At 39.6% G+C, this 22,674-nt stretch overlaps 2 protein-coding genes across 5 annotated transcripts in view; one reads left to right on the top strand and one right to left on the bottom strand.

Moving 5' to 3' along the window:
- Positions 1–2,143: 2,143 nt before the first annotated feature.
- On the bottom strand, positions 2,144–8,397 carry oaz1a (ornithine decarboxylase antizyme 1a). The gene is given in 6 exon segments (XM_068016341.1): positions 2,144–2,542; positions 5,446–5,531; positions 5,947–6,119; positions 6,757–6,843; positions 6,845–6,932; positions 8,169–8,397. Coding segments are annotated over 6 exon segments (672 nt in total). The 5' UTR covers positions 8,279–8,397; the 3' UTR covers positions 2,144–2,414.
- The window catches only part of LOC137351660 (calponin homology domain-containing protein DDB_G0272472-like), a 54,361-nt gene continuing 39,353 nt past the window's right edge, over positions 7,667–22,674 (top strand). Inside the window, exons 1-3 of one of the 4 annotated variants that reach the window (XM_068016340.1) lie at positions 7,667–7,823; positions 12,511–12,900; positions 13,317–14,375. The gene's annotated coding sequence lies outside the window, so the exon portion shown is untranslated. Of the gene's footprint in view, positions 7,828–12,510; positions 12,901–13,316; positions 14,376–22,674 lie in introns of all 4 variants that reach the window. The other 3 variants (XM_068016339.1, XM_068016338.1, XM_068016336.1) reach the window with 3 other exon arrangements.

The raw sequence follows: 22,674 nt of genomic DNA, 5'->3' as shown, positions 1-22,674 counted from the left end.
AGAGACAAAAGTAGAACAATTAGTTCTGGAAAATATAGTAGATAGCACCAGTTCTTGATGGAATGTACATAGCTGTTGAGGCAAACTGTTCAACTTGGCAAGACTGTACACCAAGATCAAAGTGTGTAAAGTCCTAAACCAGGAGGAGTTGCTGTTCAATGCTGCTGCTCTGGCATCCCATACTTGGAACAGCTTGTAGATCAGTGCTCCTGGGCCTACAAGCAGTTTGGACAGAGTACCAGGAAGACCAAAAAGTTATAGGCCAGGACAGAGGCTCCACCTTACATCAACAACCTCTCTGGAGGTAGTCAAAGCTTTACGAATCTTGTGTCAATCACCAGCAACCTGTCCCTTGATGCCAAAATCAGCACCAGGATTGCCAAAGACACAGACGTCATGTCAGTTGAGAAGGCGAGTGTGCATCAACAGCAAACTAAAAAATACAAAGCTCTGTATGTACCAAGTTTGTGTTCTCAGCACCCTCCTTCAAAAGTAGAGCATGGACAAATTTATGCAATCCAAGAATAAATAATTGAACAGCTTCTACTGCCTCAGATGAATATTGTGCATCTCCTGACAGGACAGAGCACTGAATACAGAAGTACACCAGCATGTTTGCCCTCTAGTCAGCGGTGACTCAAGTTGGCTGGCTCATGAGTCAAATGGATGACAACTGCATCCCCAAAAAGACATGCTCTATTGCAAACTTGCTATCGGCACAAGACCAACAGGTTGCCCACATCTGCAATGCGAGACCTCAAGATGACCAGGATCAGTCAATGCATCAGAAGTCCTTGCTGCTGACTAGAGTGGCTAGAGATACAAATCAGGAAAGGCATGGAACAAGCAGAGGACAAAAACTACCAGATGGTGAAGAGCCCAGTGGAAGGAAAAACAGTCGACCCTGGCCAACATTACTCTTCTGTGCCAGCTGCAGAAGGGATCGCCACTCACTAGTTGGCCTGTAGAGCCATGAGATGATGCTGAATCCAGAAGTGATGGAATGCACCCAGGATGTAGTCCATTGTCTCCGGGGATTATTAGAGGCTGCTAGAGATCAAAGACTGAATTTTTAAATCCATAAATATCAGAACTGGAGGATAGCCAATATTTGGAGGGAGAAGGATAAACTAGATTGCTACACAATTAGTTCAACTTCAGTCACAGAATCCATAATTGAGATCAGATTATGGAGTGTGGATCAACCAATAGCAGCCAGATCTACCAAAGCCAAGCTGTGTGAAAAATTTCATAGCTTTAAGTGCCTGATTACTTTTTTAAAAAAAGGTAATGATTTCAGATATTTGAAAAGTCTCAAATTTAAATAGAAAATACTGACCAATGTTTTGTTTCCTAACAGGAAACAAGATTATGGTTAATGGATATTGCAGAGATTAGAACGGTTATATACACAAGTTGTTGGATTCACTTGTTTCCTGTGTTTATTTCACATACAATTTGAATCTGGACATGGCACAAACATTTTTCAGATGACAATTTGAGTATTAGAATACAATAAATTCTGCAAGAGACCAAGATAGAATTTACTCAGTAATTGAGAAAACAATGGGGTAATGTTACCACTTTGGAGAAATTGTGCAGGATAGGTCACATTAGGTTTGTGTTAAAATTAATTTGCATATTCCAGTCCACCACCTGAGTAACTCAATTTAAAAACCACTATTTAACTATACTGAACCATTTTAATAGTTTAATTGATGTACAGTCAGTTGCATAGTAGATTTGATTTGAAAAATCTTTTGCTACTCATGCCTATGCACAAAAAAATTAGCTCAATTTGAAATTAGTGCAATCTCAACCAGGGGCATGGGCAGTTCTGGCCACATCTGATTGACAAATTAAACTGTAACCAACCTAGAGGTAAAGCACAAGCAGTTTTGGGCATAACTCACCCACATTTTAAATTCCACAATCTGACCAATTCCATTGGAATATTTGTTCAAAAACTAGCAGAAACAACAGAGTATAAACTGTGGAACACTGAAGGTGGAAGTTGAGAGATCAGGGGGGTTAAAATACATCATCCCATTTTAAATTGCTCAATTAATTTGCTTTGGTTTCAACAATTCCCTGTGGCAACAGTGGATAGTCAACAAATTTTTATTCACTCCAAGCTAAGCACTTAACAGTAAAAAATAAATTTTATTGAAGATTAATGCAACATGTCAACTCCAAAACAAAAAAATTATGCAGTTAATTTCATGGAGCAATTTATTTGTTATAATCATAACATGCAAATATGTTGAGATACAGTACAAGTGAAATTATCCAACCAACCACTGAACCTGAAGATTCTCCTGAGGCTGAAATGCCAGATAAGACAGAATTTCACCAATATACCTTCACAGATGAGACAAACAAAACCCAAAACAAAGCAAGATAAAAGCACACATTTATTCTTCAGATGAGTCTCTTTCAAATGTATACACCATGAAGAAAGCGTCTGGTCTTTTTGGGACGAGGGGATGTCCAGGTCTCACAATCTCAAAGCCAAGAAAGCTAAATGTGCGAAGCAGTGAAGCTGAAATTTAAAATAATAAGTGTCACTTGTGCAAGTTGTAATTTCTCCACCTTAACATTTACATGGGGGGGGGGGGGGGGGGGGACAAGAAAGAATGGTCTAGGTTTTAAAGTTGTAACGAAGGTGAAACTGTCAGTATTCATCACTGAAATTAACAGCAAGTTCTGGCATCCACACATGCACAATTAAATGTGGAAATCCAGAAGTTGCTGTCAAATCCCACTCCTCCACAGGGCAGTGAATGGTTCACACATGGAAATGAATTAGAAATCAATGATTTGACTTGAACCTCCACTTTTTATGCCATTAGTCTGTGTAAAAACCATTGTAAAAGTTATATTCTGTTGAATGATGTATAACTGTTTAACAATGTTCCAAATCAATTACTGAACCTCTATCCCAAGAAAACTTGGTGGAATGTCAAATTTCTCCATTCCATGCTAAAAATTCCATGGACTGTACTTCTACTTTAATCTGATGTCCTAATCTATTTTTTCTGCAAAATTATAAAATATTGATAAAAACTGTTGGTTACTTCCTGGTTTGCTGTCTGAGAATTTTTCAATGAGACTGGCTGATTAGCTTCACAACACTGTTGCTGGATGTCAGAGGTCCTATAGCTGGCACCAGAACAAAACAAACATTGGAAAAGGTAAAGCCACAACACAGACTGTTAAATCTTTGTGGGAAGCTTTCTTAAAGTCAGTGGTGAATGCCTTCATTTCATCCAGACAGACAGATTTTTGGATACCAAGGGCCAAGATAGTACTAAATGGCAGAGGAGGCCTGAAGGCCTACTCCTGCTGACTAATTACAGTATATAAAACAAAAGCTGCCAGCTCTGCAATATTAAAAAGTTCAGAAAAGTATCAAATCAATTAGACAAGCTAGCAGAATTAAGCCATTACTAAGAATTAGCCAAATGTTTAAAGTGGAATACAGTTGAACTTAGTTCTGAATGCATCATATTCTACAGGTTTTGATGCAGTCATACAGAAGTGGGGCTTATTCCATTCATAGAGAATTTAGGCACTCAAGTGCCTTAATTCCACTCAAGCTCAATTTAAAGTAGTAAAATAAGTTAGGAAACTTGCATACAAGTTACAAAAATCTTTAACAGCCAGATGTAGGGAAAATCACAACCTCTCATCCCAAAACTGGACATGGTCTGTTAAAGAAAAACAATGTTAAAGCTGAGTCATTCCCTTTGACAGTCAAAGAACCAAAGTCTTTACCCTCAGGATTACTCCAGGGGTTGGAATGTCAGCTTCATCTTGAAGCAAATTAAGCACATTAAGGTGCAGTCATACCAGAGCACTGTATAGATCCAGCACAACATCCTCAACTTAGCAACCTGGTATATATAGCATTTCATTTGCCTTGTTGAATGCTGGCCTGACTGTACAAGTCAAATCTCAAAATGGGTCTGCAACTTGCCAATATAGTTGTCAAGTACCACATTTTTTAAAAATGCAAGTCACTTTTCATAGCTATGCTTAAATGGACCATGGATACTGCCCCCAACCCTACTATTCAGATTGTTATATCCAAAAAGGTCAGCCTTTCAGGTGCAGATAGTTGACTATTTTTGGAGTTAGAGGTGGTTAGTTCCAAAGAATAGAATTCACTTGGATAATGTCACATCCTATTTTGAGCTACTTCAAGTTCAATTCTAATCATACTACCCAAAATCTGTGCACTATTCAGCTTAAAGTGCTTTAGCATTGCAGAATTTCTTCAACTGGTTAGAGTACAGACTATTACCCATTCAAAGCCATCACATTCCACTGCATATTGTACAGTTAAACACACATGTTCCCTATTTCTACACCCGAGTGAGCAACACAGGAAAAGCCACTAGTTTCAATTTTAAACTTGGAAAGCATTGGAACATTTGCCAAACTACTGCAGGATATGCTTAAGGAAGCAGTTATACACCACCTGTATTGCCATAAAGCACTTTTCACTTGACAGCAACAATGTCATATCGAGACTTGACTATAGGGAAAAGTACTGCAAGACAGAAGGTCCAGTGATCCATAGAGAAGGTCATCCTATATTGTATTGCTCACCATAGAAAGTGCAGTATTAAGTCTAGCCCTTTGAAATCATGTGCACCTTAGTGTGAATCATGCAGCTTCCTGGCTGGTTTAAGTGGATTTAAATCAGTGTAGATAAGAAACTTCAAGATTACAAAAATTTTAACTTCCAAATCAATTGTAGGTCCAGTGATATCTAGAAATGCACTTTATTTTATAGCATAAAGATGGGAATTACAATTTGTGTTCAGCAACGAGAATGTATTTTTGTGCCAATGAAAGGCTTGTATTAAGGGAATATTTGCTCATGACAGGAACTATAGTTGTTCAGATACATCCTAACTGCCACCCTTACTTTTCCCCATGGTAAAAGTTAAACAGAAATTTTGGGTAATTCACATCACTTCCTGATGGGAGATTGCCTGCTTTATACAGACACCAGTGCACTCATGCAACAGATATTAATTGCAGGCACATTATGGTCAGTCATTTTCAGCACAACAGGCAGTGATTCACCCCATTAAATCCATGCTGGCTCCCCATAGAGCAATCCAGTGAGTCCCACTGCCTTGCTCTACCCCCATATCCTTGCAAGTTTGTTTCTTCCACAGATAATCAGCCAACATTCGAGTGCATTTTCAGGGAATACTATTGTCAGATGTAAAGATTAAATTGGTATTCTAACCTGGAAATCCAGACATATCAGAAATCCCATGATAACACTAGAATAATGTTCTCAAATCAGACTGACTGGCCTTTCAAGTGGATGTTTATGGGGCAGTGACGATCAGAAATAGCTGTCATAAAAAGTGAGTGGCCACAGAAGTTAACACTACATTAACTAGTACCACTGTGCTCACTCACCTCGATCATCCCTGTTCTTGTGGAAGCAAATGAAGACGTGTTCCGCTTGAAGATGTTCTTCCGCAAATTCAAGCAGGATGGTAAAACTGAAACAGTGGATTAGAATGATGGGATCAATGCTGGCTTTATTCTTCAATAAAGCACAAACTGGTTAACAGGAAAAGTAAAATGTAGTTTGAAAAGTATTGATTGGTCTTGTTTTGTCAAAACTTCAAGTCAGCCTAGCATTTTTAGACAAAAGACAAGTCTCAAGAAGTTTCTTGTGGCAAGACAACCAAGCTAATACATATAGGCCAATAATGCATTAGCTGATCATTTAGCTGCAAAGACTGATCAGAGACATATACAAAATCACTTTAATGTAAAAGGAATTAAAATGCAAGCCTCCATAAAGAGATGTCTTCATTTTTGAATTTTTAACTAAAAATGCGACCCAGCAAAAATAAAATCATCAAAACTATGCATGAATGACCTGATATACTAATCACATGCTCCACATACCTTTCTTTGCTTCCCTCAGGCAAGATCCCACCTGGGAGTTCAATGTACAGACTGTTATTGTTCAGTACTGCTCTCCAGTGACCAATTCTTGCATCAGTAAGCTTGGACTGGAAGTGGAGAATTTTAGTCCTGCTGTTTGCACTCAAATCTTCTGTTACACTCAGCCGATTATCCTGGGGAGGATACAAATTAAATATTTTATAAGGCTCTTTAAAGCTTTTCCAAGTAATCTCTTACTAAATCCTATGCAGATCAATTGCCAAATACGCAACAGCACTATTGCTGTCGTCATCTAATTAACATGACAATCAAGTTCCTGGACTTCAAGCGAATAACCACCCACCAGCTTCCAAATTTTATATCCTTCACAAATTTCAACAGGTCAGTTCCCCTACCAACTAACCCTCTTTCCTAGGCCTTTAACCCATCTTTTATATTTTATTACTTACCTAGTTCCCTTTTCAAACTAGGTCATATACTTTACCTCAAACTATTTGTGGCAAGCTATTCCCCCTCTGCATCGAGTTGCATCTGCAATTTTTCTGCCCTCACCCCTAACTGGTTTGTTCTCTTGCATTCTTCCTTAACTGTACTATGCATTACAACCAAGGAAGATCACAGGACAGATCAACAGTGAAGTCACTCATCCAAGGAGCATTCCACAAGCTCTATTCCACATCTCAACAAACCCCAAGAAACATCCATTCCCTGCTTTCTGCCTCCTAGACACCTAGCCCTTAATTCCTGTGCTTTTTGAAAATTTCAACAAATTCCATTTCAAATTTTACAAATTGAAAGCAGAATACTTACTGAATACAGTAACTTAGCTGCAAGATTGTGATCCCTTTGACCATTCCCTCGCCCACCTGGGATCTTCAAGGGTGGGTGAGGGACATCAGGAACACCACAGAGGCCCCGGACCAGGGTTACGACAGCAATTGGAGGACAGCCTGGAACTGAAAAACATGTGTGTGATTTCACCCCATCTGGATTCAAATGGAGAAAAAAAATTAGATCAGGGATCCCATTAACCAACTGCCCACACACTAATTATGAGCTCAAATCATCCATCTCTAACTGGTGACAAAATAAAGCTGGGTTTAACCACAGCCTTCCACTTTTGTCTGCTGCCTCACAGGTGCTGTATTGTCACTTATGGGAGAGTGGCATGACATTTTTTTCAGTATAGGTGAGAAACAGATCAACTCAAAGGGTCAACCATTATGTACCATGTCCAATTTTCTGTGCTGTTAAATGGAAGGGGGGGAAATTTAAAAACCAGACAGATGTACAATGGGCAGCCAATTCAATATGTTTATCCCACCAGGAGTTAAAATAACTCCCATCAGTCTGTCAAATTTAGGGACGTTGCAGCTCAACTTGCCTTCATTCACCCCACCTTCCAAAAAAAGGAGTCCCAAATAAAGATCAAGATTACAAAAATGGCATTAAAGTTACTCCTTTTTGACCCTTTATTCCCCACCCAACTTTCCCTCTAAAATGAGTGAGATCAAATGTCTTTTTTTTAAAAAAAGTAGTCACTCCCAATATGATAAATTGGACATTGAGCGCTATTAAAAAGGTGCAGATGCACCAATACAAGGTTTAGAGCCTGGCTCGCCTCTCCGCCCCCGCCAGTGATCAGCCAGAAGTGACAGGCGGTGAAATGTACGACTTCCTGTTACATTCTCAATCTCCAACCGTCACAGGCACCACGTCACCTCAGCAGATACACAGCCTCCGGGGATTTCCCAATCTCTTATTTATCTGTCCACAGTCCCGACCCAAAAAGTCACTCGATCCTGTTCTCCCACTTAAAAAAAAAACAGTCGCCATTTTATGAACCTTACACTCGACGCCTCTATTACTTTAGTTTGGTAGGTAAGTCATCCAAATTATTAAGCAAAATACTAATCAAGACTGCTTAAAGCTACACGAAGCTTTCCAGGGTCCTTTGAACTTACTTGACAGGAAAAATCTCAATTTCACAGCCAAATGGAGCAAAAAAAAAAGGTTAAAAGGATTCGACGACTTAATATACATTCTTAACCGTAGTCTCGTTCAACTGTAACCAAATATTTGGCTTATTAGACCAAGTGTACGGGAAACCTGAGCAAGAAACGTGGGTATATACCCTGGGCTTGAGATGAAGGGGGATTTTAAAAAAAAGCAACGTAAGTCAACCTTAGTTCACGGTTTATTTGATGCGAAGAACCCCCTACCTTTCGGCACTAGTATTACTACTAAACGTCATGGATGGCATTTTGTTTCCTTCTTTCTCTCTAGCAAAACAATGACTATTCAAAATGCGCTGGAGGGAGATCTTGACCATCCGGCCTTAGGTTCCTCCACGGGACACCAGGTGAAAGGCGCTGTAGTGCCGACACGCTGGTCTGAAAGAGCCGCCGCCTCACACGCAGCGTCTGGCAGAGGGACTAACTGTGACGCAATAACCGCCGGGGCGGGGGTATTTATAGGCAGCGGAGCCGCGCTGCCTCATGGGAGATCGAGCTCGCGCCCACCCCCCCCCCCCCCCCTCAACCCCAACGGTTTTTAAAAAATTAATTCAAAGCCAACGGACTGTCGCAGGGTTTTTTTTTCACAGTGTGTGAGGATTTTTTTCCGTTGCGATCGGAGGATTTAAAAACAAACGACGAAAAAAAAATAAACCTCCACGATGGCGGGTGTCAATACCGGCCCGCGAGCGATTGTGGGAAGTACCGTTAAATCTTCTAATTCTGTTTTTTTTAAATTAGCCCGTTTACATTTTTAAATAGTTTCAAATGTTAACGATAATCACTAGGTTTTTATATTATTTTAAGTGAGGCCGTCTTGTCAACCGGAAGTGAAGTTGTATCGTGGCCTTGTGATTAGGATTTGTAGTTTATTGAAGTAAAATTGGTGAACAGAGTTCCAGGTGTATTCTGTTTCTCTTATAACTGTTCTCCAGCATTAATGTCACTGAATGACCTTTAGCTGGGGAGTTGCTATTGTTACAAATCAATATCACTGTCACTTTTTAGTTGGTTATCAGAGGCTCGTCATTGGTTCTCTGTTCGGTAGAGGCATCACATGGCAAACGGACCTACTTTAAACCTACGCAGGAGCAGGAGTAAACCACACGAACCATGCAGCCTGCTCTGCCATTTGTAACTATAGCCGGAAGTCAGTCGGCCCATAGTGTCCGTGCTGGCTCTCTGCAAGAGCAATTTTCCTCGACCCATTCATCTGCAATTCTTTTCTCTTCAGATGATCATCCAATTCTCTTTTGAAAGCCACAATTTGAATCTGTCTCCACCACACTCTCAGGCAGTGCATTTTAGATCCTAACCACTTGCTGCCTAAATTTTTTTTCCTCCTGTTGCCTTTGCTTCTTTTGTCAATCACCTTAAATAGGTGTTCTTTGGTTCTGGATCTTTTTGCCAATGGGAACAGTTCCTCCCCATCTACTCTGCCCAGACCCTACATGATTTTGAATACTTCTATCAAATTTTCTCTTAATCTTCGCTTGGCCAACCTATCCATATAACTGACGTTCCTCATCCCTTGAACCATTCTCATGAGTCTTTCCTGTACCCTCTCTGGTGCCTTCATAGCCTTTCTAAACTGTGGTGCCCAGAACAGGACACAATACTCCAGTTGAGGCCAAACCAGTGTTTTATCTAGGTTTATCATAACTTCCTAGCTTTTGTACTCTTAAGCCCTCTTTTTTGACCACTTTCTCACCCTCCCTGCCACTTACAATAATTTGTGCACATATACCGCCAGGTACCTGTGTTCCTGCATCCCGTTTAGAATTGTACCCTTTAATTTATATTTCCTCTCCTCATTCTTACCAAAATGAATCACTTCTCTGCATTAAATTTCATCTGCCACTTGTCCACGCATTCCACCATCCTGTCTATGCCCACTTGAGGTTTATCACTATCCTACTCACCATTCACAATATTTCCAAGTTTTGTGTCATTGCAAATTTTGAAATTGTTCACTAGTCTATGTCATTAATACATATCAAGAAAAGCAGGGGTTCTAACAAAGACCCCTCGGGAACCCCATTATATACCTTCCTCCAGTCTGAAAAACAAACATTCACAACTATTTTCTTTTTCCTGTCACTCAGTCGATTTCATATCCATTGTGCTACTGTCCTTTTTATTCTTTGGGCTTTAATTTTACTGACAGGACTGTTTTGTGGCACCTTTTCAAATGCCTTTGGAAGACCATGTACACCACATCAATCACATTACCCTCATCAACCCTCTCTGTTACATCATCAAAAATCTCAAGCAAGTTAGTTAAACACAATTTGCCCTTAACAAATCCATGCTGGCTTTTCTCAATTAATCCACATTTGTTTAAGTGACTGTTTATATTGTCCCGAATTTTCTCAATTATTTATGCCGATTTTGTGAAAACTACACCAGAAATCTCTGCAGCTCATTGACCTAGTACCTGCCCCCCACCCCCCCCCCCCCCCCATAGAAAAGTGAAGCTCACACTTCCCTGAATTTATGCCAGTCCTCAAAGAGCTGTAAATGTAAGCCTAAAATTATAGGTGCAAGAGGACCTAAAGTTATATTTATGGTGTTTTGTGATGAGTTTTTCAGCAATTTTTAAAAATTTCTCCTCACAGAGACGGAAAATGAATGTTCTGTACTGTTGAATATATCTGGCATTAGAATGGTTTGCATTAAAAATTGGCATTTTCTATGATTGCATTTTCTTAAACGTCCTGTAGCGAAGGGACATGAATCATGGTTTCATGGCTTCAAACTTTAATTTTCATGCATAGAGAGATTCAAAGACATAATGTGGTGTACATTTGGCACTTGCCTCAGGATCCAGTTGGTTTTACTGATAAACACTTGTTTTATGCGGTTTTTACATTCCAGGGAACAGTAATGCTATTCTCGGGAAATTTTGGGGTAACTTGCCAATGGGAAGATCAGTGTAAATTTTAGCATAACCTGACACCTGCACCATTTCAGGAAATTATAATGGTCTAACAATTTATTTCACAAATATTTGCAAGACTATCTTATTTTGTGTCTATTCTGTTGTTCCCTCAACCCAAGTATGGCACATCTTTGTTAATACTCTCATTCCAGCCCACTAGAAGGAGTCTCAAAATTGCATTCTCAAGCCAGAGGATATGTGCTTTAACAATAACTGCATCTTTTTGAAGATATTTCAAACTCATACATCATTATTGATTTTTATTTCAAGTTTTGCTCAAGTCAGGTTGGAAAAAATGTGGGGGCAAAGGTTCAATAAATCCAGTTGATTCTACCACTTATGCAACACACTTTTTAAGGTGAAAATAGCATAATACCATTGTTGTCTTTACATCAATGTCAAATATCAACTTAAAAATGATCCTGTCGCTTTAAATGGGCTTCAACACCAGGGAGTAGACCAAGATAAGCAGAATCCAGTGACTGTATATAGTACTGATAGTAAGCATGACTAGAAATTGTCCCATTTGGACTCTGATGCTGAGAATTTCCTCAGAGCTTCCTGCATTCCACTGCTGTAACTCCAGAGGAAGTTTGACAGAAACGTTCATGTACGTAAAAAGGCTTTCCATTAAAGTTAACTGTGGCAGAGTGGGAAACACCTCCCCCCTGCCACCCCCCCCCCCCCCCAAGAAAATTTCTGGCATGACTTTTTTTGGATTTAACAGAGCAAGCCAAGTAACATTTTAAATACAGCCTAATAACATGCAAGGACATTGTAGCAGCATTCCAGAGATAGTTGTCATTTGTCTTCCTTCATAAGCATTCGTCAATTATCACTTTTATAGGTCCTGCAGATGTTTGCAGTGTGTGAGGAAGCAGTCTTTGATGTTGTTCTGACCTTGCAATAACACTATTTCACTGTTTCTCAAAATGGTCTACGTTGCAAGAAATTATCTTACCCGAAACAAGCAGATCTCAAATGGTATTGCTCACAGTCTGGGTTCTGCAGCATGGCTGATAACCTGGCCCGTCCTTGTACAGTCACTGTTCAAGTATTCCCTGTGGGGAAGTGGCCTAAACCAGTCTGGAGAGTTGTATGCACCAGGGAATGTTTGACACAAAATGTAAATGTACATTGTAAATATAACCTGTAATGGCAAGTGTAGTGAGACACCTCATGTACTGTCTTGTAAGCAACTGATCTGCATTGCACTTTATGTAATGTGCCTGACTTTGTAACATGATTGTGTTTCAAAAACAATAATTTTTAAAAGTTTAAGATGGAGTCCAAGAAGCCAGGTGACCTCACATCCACTCTGCTTAAGGCCAAGACAGAAATCTTGGTTACCAGGACAACAGAGAATACAGATCAAAGACTCTTTTTGAAAAACAGAGACTGCAGGGGCATAACACCTGGAGAACAATGGGGTTCAACTTCCCAGACGTTCGGATTGTAAACAAGGAGTTAGTGATTCTGAGGATGCAAATGTGCATGGCAGCTGCTAAAACTTGGAAACAATGAAAATCCTGGGTGGTGCTGCTGAAGCCAGACTTCTGGACTTTGCATATTTGAAAAGGACAATGAGCTATTGACTTTTGATTCCAGATAAATTTAACAGATTTTCTGAAGGCAGACAGGCTGTAAGAAAGGAATTCAGTGGTGGAAGCCTCAGAGCAGGCTGTAAGAAAGGAAGATAACCAGCGGTGGTGGCCTCTCGGGAGAGGGGGGTATCCCTGCTCTCAGAAGGAAAAACTGATACAGTGAAAGGCTATGAAAACTTGAACCTGCTTTGAAAGTTGAAGTTTGTGGAGAAGGAAAAGACCAACATGAACATGCAGGTCGAACTTGCTCGGAGAAGTGAGTGAAGAGGACATTGACTTTGAGAAAGGTCTGGGAGATCCAACCAATTGCAACCAGGAGGAGTTTGAGACTTTCAACTGGAAAGCTTTCACCATCAAAGAGGATTGTGTAACGTATAGGTTTTCAAGTATTTTAGTAAGTATAGAAAATACTTTTCTCTGTAATTTGGTATATGGCTACTTACAAAGTACTATTTAGTTAACGGGGATTACTTTTAGTTTAGTTATAATAAAAATCTTAAAATGTGAAATCTTGTCATGAACCCACAATTTAAAGAGTTACATATCTCATTTTTAACATTAACGGTCTCACTGAGGTCATAACAAATGTCAAATTTAAACTGTTATGTAATATATTTTATAAATTTTATGAATAAAGTATATTTTTGGAAAAAAAGTCAGTTAGGGAGTAATTATTATTATTAGAAATTTCCCTACATTAGCACCTGCTTTGCTTGTCTCTTTGTTATCTTAAACTCTCCAGGTTATTCCAAGGTAAGAAAAACAGCAGGAAATAACTTTCTTTCTCCTTTTGTACACTTTTTTTAACAGATTGTTCAGTTCTGGTTTGATGATGTGTTTATATGGAGTGCAAAGTCTGAAGACGGACACCTGGAGTATGATGGATGCTTTCAAAACCTATAAGTAAAGATTATGTGTCAAAATTCTGTGTGGGATCACACTATGAAAAGAATTTCAGAAGTATAAAAAATATTCAGGAGAAAATAATCTCCACTCAATTGATAAATGAGTACTCCTTCATCTTGCACATCACTTGGAGGAACCACCAAGGGAAGCAAAGGCACAGAATGTTCTCTGAGTGGGAGACTTCAATGAGCTGGCCAAGTCCTGTGCTACAATGTGGTCAAACTCCCATCTTTGCTAATTTCAGTGGAAAAGTCAAGCTGAATTAAAAAGTGGTATTTTACTCTTGTTTTCTTTTTCACTGTAATTCGCTAAGTTAGGAATTCTCATCTCAATGGAACTCGAGGTCCAGTTCAAAGCAGTTTGGTGCTTTAAAAATGTACCATGAAGACTTTATCCAGAATTTGCAATTGGTTTCCATTTTAAGAGAACTGCCAACAGAAACTGTAAACAGATTTAAAATCTCATTATATAACACTATTAAAATAGAATTATCTCTCACAATTACTCCCATGTAGTGATGGCTCAAATGATGGATTCATAACAGTTCTGACTGAGCTGCTAAAATTCCTGGAAGAATTTTGTAATATTTTGCTTCAACTTAAGGATAAACTCATCATGTTAAGCCTAGAAGGGGAAGAAGAGAACTATAATGAAAAAAAAATAGAAGTAGAGTAACATCTAGTAGTTTTTATTGGGAACCGTTTCAAGAGATGATGGAATTGGAGTTCCTACATAGCAGTAATACAAGTCCCATCCGTCAATTCTAGAGTTATTTTCATTAGTGAGTGTGCTGTAGATCATTATCACACAGGATTGGCTGATATTTTGATTCTACCGGAGCTGGCACCTGTTGCCTTTCATCAGTCCCAGACTGAGACAGAGAAGACGAGAGGGGCAGCCAGAGACCTCAGCACTGCACAAAATCAGGACTTTTATACAGAACAGCCTTACTTTTGACAGTATGTGAGTCATTTTTGATGATGTATTTATTTTCCTTTAGTGTATTAATTTAGTAATTAATAGGCTTATTACTCTTTTTTAAAATTTTTATTGCTCCGGATTCTGTTACTATTTCTGGAAGTGTTGCGATGTGAAGCTGGCGTCTGCAGATCCAGCAAATTATTGCTGTCTTAAAACAATTTTGTCAAAAGGAACAAGGCAGTTAGAGTAAAGGAAATTACTTATTTTTTTGTGCCTTTATATAATTTTTGTTCTGTTTCACATTGAGAGTAACATTATGTGTGTGTGTTTGCCTATGTGTAAGTGTGCGCAGAAAAAGCTGGGACTGTAACTAAGACCAACTTACTCTTTGTCAAGGCTGTATGATTATCTTACCAAATTAAAACTAAAATGAGTTTTTCGAAGAAAAATCTCTATAACTAGAAGTCATTTGTTTTAAATGTTTTTTCCTGTATGCTTGAATTTCACTGTCAATTGTTTAATCAAACTAGATACCTAATCTGGTTAGTTTTGTAGGTAAATGACCTCTGCAAGATCCAAAGTCTATTCGCTAAAGGTCTCAAATTAGCAAAAGGTGCATCAGTGAGTTGGTGTCAATTTAGAGAACATATGGATTATATAGGTCAACATCTATAGGTCTGCTGTTGGCCTTTTTAAAGCTAACTGATTATATTACAGTGATTTTTTTTGGTGGGGGGCCTTGTCTCCTTCCTATTCCCCCTTACAACCTGGACATAACTATCCAAATCTTTGCCATGCCTGTGTAACTGAATTTTCCCTGTGTATTTGTGCATTTGCCTGCCTCTCCAGATTTGAGCCTATTATTTTTATCTTCCTTTGTCTTTCTCTTCTCTTGGGCCCTGCACTCCTGTACCCTCTCCTTCCTGTTACCCAGTATTGCCTCCTTTCGTTTTTCCCCTCTCAGGTATTTTGCCAAATCCAAATCCCTAGTTCAACTCTTCACTATTCCTGTAACTTTCTACCCTTGTGCTGCTGTCCCAGGCTTCACTTCCACCCAAGATAAGCCCACTTCCCTCTCTGTGCCTCTCCTCGCATTCTTCTAAGGGCCCTTCAACGCACTCATCGCTGCCTCCTTATAAGCAACAACCCAAATGCCCCATCCTCTTCCCTCACCAACCTTTCTACACAGCTAGGGACTAGCTCCGTCCTGTTCTGCTCACCCCCTCCTACCACTGACCCAATTGGTCTGTGCCAGCAGATGAATAACCACTGCCCCACTCCACATCTCAATCCAGAATGTCCTTTTACTTGTGAAAAGGGTCCTTGCATCCACAATCTTATTGTGGGTGATTGCACTGACATCGTGGCCTTGACGGAAACTTGTCTCACAGGTGACGACACCTTGCCCCTTACTGAAGCCTCCTCAGCTGGTTATACTTTACAGCATCTGACCCACTCAAACCACTGTTGTGATGGTGTTGTGAGCCTTATCTCCAAATCTCACATTGATCTGTCCCTGTACCCTTCTGGCACCTTCTTCCACCCCTCTCACCCCTTTTAAAGTACTCATTGTGACTGTCCTGCCTCATCTGCCTGAACCTCTCTGCAGTCTTTGACACAGTTGATCACACCATTCTCCTTCAACGTCTCTCTTCCATTGTCCAGCTGAGTGGGACTGCCCTTGCCTGCTTCAACTCTTTCCTATCTAGTCATAGACATACAATCTTTTGCAATGGGTTCTCTTCCTACTTCTGTAACTTACTTCTGGAGCCCTCCAAGGAACTATCTTTGGTCTCTTATTTCTGATTGACATGCTACTCTTTAGTTATATCAACCGAATGCACAATGTCGGATTCCACATGTATGCTGTTGACACCCAGCTCTATCTTACCACAACCTCTCTTGACCCCTTCGCTGTCTCTGTGTTGTAAGACTGTTTGTCCGAAAACCAGATGAGCCATAATTAAACAAGACCAAAGACATTATCTTCACCTCCTGCAAAAATTCTGTTGCCTCGCCACTAATTCCATACAGCTTGCTGGCCATTGTCTCAACCTGAACCAGCCTGTTTGCCGCATGACTGTCCTCGTAAACCCTGAACTGAGATTGCAAACTCCATATCTTCTCCACCTCAAAGACAACCTATGTCCAACATCGTAATATCACCTCACTTTGCCCCTGCGGCAGCTTATCTACTGCTAAAACCCTCACCTATGCCTTTTGTCTCCAAACTCAACCATTTCATTTGCCAGCCTCTCATCTTCCTACCTCCATAAATTTGAGCTCATCTAAAATACTGCTGCTCATATCCTATCCCACAGCAAGTCCTGCTCACCAATCAACCCTGTGTTCGTTGACCTGCATTGGCTCCTGGTCCCTGTATTCAAATCTCTCCATTGCATCACCCCTCCCTATCCCTGTAACCTGCAAGTTCCACCTACAGTATGTTCTTGATCTTAGCGGTGGAGACGAGCTGAGATCAGGTGACAACCAACAGGAAAAGAGTGAAAATGAGGTCAGAAGAACAATTTTTTTTAAATACATTAATTGTCACAATGACCTTTTAGTTAATTTGCTCTGTTCTTTAGTAGCTGTGGTCAGTAATGGACAATGAATTGCGTATCTAAATATATTTGTTATTAATTTTTCCATTTCTTTTGCTGTAATTTATGTCCCATTGGTAACCATTAAGCTGTATGTTTCAAATCCTCTGTTGTAATATCTGTTGTGTAGTAGCAATGATATAACTGTAAACTTTTAACTCACAAGTCAGTAAAATACAATTAATGTCAAATTCAGGTAACAGTATGCATGTGGGGAAAGAATGTGGAACACTATAAAGCAAGAGAAAGAAAGGGAGGAAAGGTCAAGCAGATAGAAGCTGTGGTGTCCTACATTATAACAATGGCTACACTCAATAGTACTTCATTGGCTGTGAAGTGCTTTGGGACAGTCCTGAGGCCATGAAAGGTGTTATATAAATGCAAGCTCTTTCTTTTTGTGTTCATTTTGTTGGTGAATACCTGTGTTGTGAAGTGACAATTGCTAAATAAATACTGATAGTAAGGAAAAACGAATAGCACTTGATGGTACACAAAACGTATAATTAGTGGAAAATGTAAAATAGTATTAAATTAAAATAATTTTTTACTGTAATCTTCTGATGAACATGTTAATGCAGATTTGTAAGTTATCCCAGAGAAGTGATCTGATAAGGGTTAGCATAATCTATTATGAGGAGGCTCTTAGCTGCTGACTGTCTGTGATCGAGCTAGTTCAAATTAAGTAGAGAATTTATTCTGCTATAACAAACAGCTGTAACATCAAAATCTTACAAGTGCTTATTCTGGGATTGAGAATGATTTATGAGTTGCTAGAATTTAAAAAGTAAATGTAGTTTGTTGTATGTCTGTTGCCTGATAGTTTAATTCAGATGGCAGGATCCCCAAAGACACATTGTACAGCGAGCTCGCCACTGGTATCAGACCCACCGGCCGTCCATGTCTCCGTTATAAAGACGTCTGCAAACGCGACATGAAATCGTGTGACATTGATCACAAGTCGTGGGAGTCAGTTGCCAGCATTCGCCAGAGCTGGCGGGCAGCCATAAAGACAGGGCTAAATTGTGGCGAGTCGAAGAGACTTAGTAGTTGGCAGGAAAAAAAAAAAAGACAGAGGCGCAAGGGGAGAGCCAACTGTGCAACAGCCCCAACAAACAAATTTCTCTGCAGCACCTGTGGAAGAGCCTGTCACTCCAGAATTGGCCTTTATAGCCACTCCAGGCGCTGCTTCACAAACCACTGACCACCTCCAGGCGCGTATCCATTGTCTCTCGAGATAAGGAGGCCCAAAAGAAGGTGGTAACAGGTGGCACAATATATTGATATACTGGTATACCAGAGCACAGTGCCACACATTGATGGTCATTTGTTTGTATTCCCAATTCCTGAGGTGGCTGTTTGTCATGGATCACACAGAGCTGCTGCACTGGTAGGGAGGGAAATATTGGAGGGTGAGATATTCCAGAATGCTCTACACCACATCCCCATTACCAGATTTAGTTCAGCAGTGAAAAACACTTGGGACATGTTACTTGAATGCCAACTTGCTCAGGTAATAGTATAATGTGCAGCGTACAAGGTAGATTGAGACTAAAATGGTGGGGAGCATATTTTAAATAGGATAGAGAAGAATGGCATAGTGATCAAAGCACACTGGAACTCTGTGCCGCAGAACAATATGGGTTTGCAGCAGTCATTCTCTAAATGGTAGGAACTAAAAATCAGTATTGTTGCTATGGGAGAAGTTGAACTGAGCCTTTTGACACTGGAATGAATAGAAAATCCAGTCAGAGGCAATTAATCCTGGATACTGTTGTAATAATTGAACAATAACATTAATGAAGGATTGGGAGCAGTGAGAGAAAACCCAACATCCTGTGACAAAATACTATCCACCATTTTTGCTAGTTTGTAAGTGTTAGAAATTATTTACAATTCCTACAGCTCTTCTACAATTACATTATAATCAATATTATGAATTCCAGTAGCTTCACAAATTACATGACTTTTATGAGTACGAGAGTATATATGACAACTTTGTGAAGAAATATTTTCCTCCAAGATGTTTGCGCTCCTCTAATTCTGGCCTCTTGTGCATCCCTAATTTTAATAATTCCGCCTTTGGTAGCCTTCAGTTGCCTAGGCCCCAAGCTCTGAAATGCCCTCCATAAATCTCTCCACCTTGCTTTCTTTGGGAAGTTTTAGTACATTAAAGGCATTATATAAATATAAGTAGTTGTTAGAAAGATGAGTTATTAAATCCTAATTTAAATGTTCCTTAATTACACATTTAAATAGGTGAAAAAGTACTGCAAAATTATTAGCATTACTTTAGAGAGTCCTTCCTTTAATAGTTCAGTTGGTGATCAATTGCTTGATTATTCATGCTTTTTTTTTCATGGGATGTAGGCATTGCTGGCTAGGCCAGCATTTATTGTCTATCCCTAATTGTCCTTGAACTGAGTGACTTGCTAGGCCATTTCAGAGGGCAGTTAAGAGTCAACCACATTGCTGTGGGTCTGGAGTCACATGTAGGCCAGACCAGGTAAGGATCTTGGGTTCCCTTCCCTAAAGAACTTTATTGAACCAGATGGGTTTTTACAACAATTGACAATGGTTTTATGGTCACCAATAAACTAGTTTTTAAAAAAATTCCATATTTACTAATTGAATTCAAATTTCACCATCTTGCTTAAAGCCTTGGAATCGGTTATCAGTGATAAATGCAACTTCACGTTAAGAACAACAAAAGTAGTAATACCTAAATAAGTGTTCCTTGGTCATCACAACCTCACATAAGGTGAGTCATTTGTCACAAGATATTTTGTAAAAGTCACTGGGCAGTTCTGTGTAAAAAGGAAAAGATTATGCTTCCTGGGCCTTACATACAAAATTACAGGGCTTGTGTACATAATCTAAACTGATGCTTTTCTGTAGTTTTGAGGAAATATAGTTTTGTTGTTATTTGGATGAGATGTTAAACCAAGACCCTTTCTATTTGTTCAGGTAGACATTAAAAATACTATGACTTTTTTGAAGCGTTTCATCGGTGTCCTGACCAACCTTTATCCCTTAACCGATGTCACCAAAAATAGTAGAGCTTGTAATTCATATCATTGCTGTTCACAAATTGCAAAATAACCCATCCAACAGGATTCGTGTCAATAAATCAACTGATTGACAATCCATTTAAAATTTTTGTGTTGCAACAGCACACTAGCTCACTGTTCTTACCCTCCAAATTTTGTGCAGACATAGCATGAATTTTTAATTCCCAGTGTCACTGAGCAAAATCATGGTCATCACAGTAAATTGTAAAAATAGCAAGTTTTGTCATGATATGTGGCATGATAGACCACTAACCTTTATTATACATATTAAAACACTTGAGTTACTGCCTTTTTCATAGCTACATTGTCTCTAAGTTTGGAATCATTTCTCTGCCTGTTCTCAGGGCTTGTATTCTCAAATTAATTGAAACTGGAACATAATGCTTATAAAATAGAACCAGCAAGGGAATATTCCTCATGGTCTGTCATCCCCAAAGATAATCTTCATAATTCAGTCATCCCTGTCACTGAGTTATAAAATCATAGACTAGGACAGCACAGAAGGAGGCCATTCAGCCCATCAAGTCTGTGTCAGATCTTTAGAAGAGCAATTCAGATAGTCCCACTCCCCTGCTCTTGCCATATATCCCTGAAATTTTTTCTTCAAGTATTTATCCAATTTGAAGGCTATTATTGAATTTGTATTCACCACCCTATCAGGCAGTGCATTCCAAATCCTAACCACTTGTTGCATAAAAGCACAGCATTAACGCCCGAGTACAACTTCTTGTCTTTTGCTTTGTAATAGCTTGGTCAGTTGGACTGTTTAATTTTGTTTTCAACTTCAAGAATTGGGCTAGATTCTGAATTTAAAGTTGCTGATTTGTTGCTATTTGTCTGATCACTCATTGATAGTCACATGTCTGTTTTTTAAAAATATATGCTGATTTGTTAAGGGAAGATCTTGTTTGACCAACTTGATCAAATTTTTTGAAGAAGTAACAAGGAAGATAGATGAGGGTAGTACAGTTGATGTGGTCTACATGGATTTTAGCAAGGCTTTTCACAAGGTCCCACATGGCAGACTGGTTAGAAAAATAATTGTTGACAGCTGTTTTAACTACTGGAGGGCTGTTTCCAGTGACGTTCCGCAGTGCTCAGTACTGGGTCCCCTGCTTTTTGTGGTGCATATTAACAATTTGGACGTAAATGTAGGGGGCATGATCAAGAAGTTTGTGGACGACACAACGATTGGCCATGTGGTGGATAGCGAGGAGGATAGCTGTAGGCTGCAGGAAGATATTGATGATCTGGTCAGATGGGCAGAAAAGTGGCAAATGGAATTCAAACTGGGAGAAGTGTGCGGTGATGCATTTGGGGAGGTCAAACACGGCAAAGGAATACACAATTAATGGGAAAATACTGAGAAGTGTAGATGAAGTGAGGGACCTTGGAGTGAATGTCCACAGATCCCTGAAGGTAGCAAGACAGGTCGATAAGGTGGTTAAGAAGGCATATGGAATCCTTTCCTTTATTAACCGAGGTATAGGACACAAGAGCAGGGAGGTTATGCTGGAACTTTATAACTCATTGATTAGGCCCCAACTTGCGTACTGTGTGCAGTATTGGTCACCTCATCACAGAAAGGATGTAATTGCACTAGAGAGGGTACAGAGGAGATTTATAAGGATGTTGCCAGGACTGGAAACATGCAGCTATGAGGAAAGATTGGATAGGCTGGGTTTGTTCTCCTTGGAACAGAGAAGGCTGAGGGGAGATCTGTTTGAAATGTACAAAATTTTGAGGGGCCAAGATAGAGTGAAAGTGACTGGTCTATTTACCTTAGCAGAAAGGTCAGTGATGAGGGGGCAATGATTTAAAGTGATTGGTAGAAAAATTAGAGGGGAGATGAGGAAAAACTTTTTCACCCAGAGGGTGGTGATAGTCTGGAAGTCACTGCCTGAAAGGTTAGTTGAAGCAGAGACCCTCAACTCATTCAAAAGGAGTCTGGATATGCACCTCAAGTGCCGTAAACTGCAGGGCTACGGACCAAATGCTGGAAGGTGGGATTAGAATAGGTGGATTGTTTTTCAGCCAGCACAGACACGATGGGCCAAGTGGCCTCTTTCTGTGCCTTAAACTTTCTATTTCTATGATTCTATGATTTGCACCAAATTCATCAGAATGTGTTGAAAGGCACAAAAACAAGCCAATTGTGAGAGAGTCCAACAGATTTGGAAGATAGCAAATGTCTGAAGGATGTTTCCATGGCAGTATACAATTAGCTTCTCTTAGGAAGAAACTGGCATTTGTTGAAAATGTGTCCCAAACATGTAGAACAATTAAATTAATACCACACATGTATCAAAATGAATCAGTTTCAGCAGACTATATCAAAGCTAGAAATAAGAGTAATGGTAAAAAAACTCTCACTTTTCACGACCTCCAGACATCCCGAAGCACTGATGTATTTTTGTAATGTAGGAAATGCAGCAGCCAATTTGCGCAATGTAAGCCTCCACAAACAGCAATGTGATAATAACCAGATAATCTGTTTTTGTGATGTTGATTGAGGGATAACTACTGGCCAGGACAGACCATGATGCGAAACAACCTCAAGTTATGTTCTTCCCCAGTGTTAGTTAGTGGAAATTAATGAGTTTATTTGTTATTAACAAACATCTGGTTTAAATATAGTGACCAACTTGAAAAGAATCTCACTCATGACAT

This window comes from Heterodontus francisci, chromosome 36 (assembly GCF_036365525.1).
Source record: "Heterodontus francisci isolate sHetFra1 chromosome 36, sHetFra1.hap1, whole genome shotgun sequence".
NCBI classification, from domain to species: Eukaryota; Metazoa; Chordata; class Chondrichthyes; order Heterodontiformes; family Heterodontidae; genus Heterodontus; species Heterodontus francisci.
The sequence above is the reverse complement of the archived record's forward strand: the minus strand, read 5'-3'. Positions and strand labels throughout refer to the sequence as shown.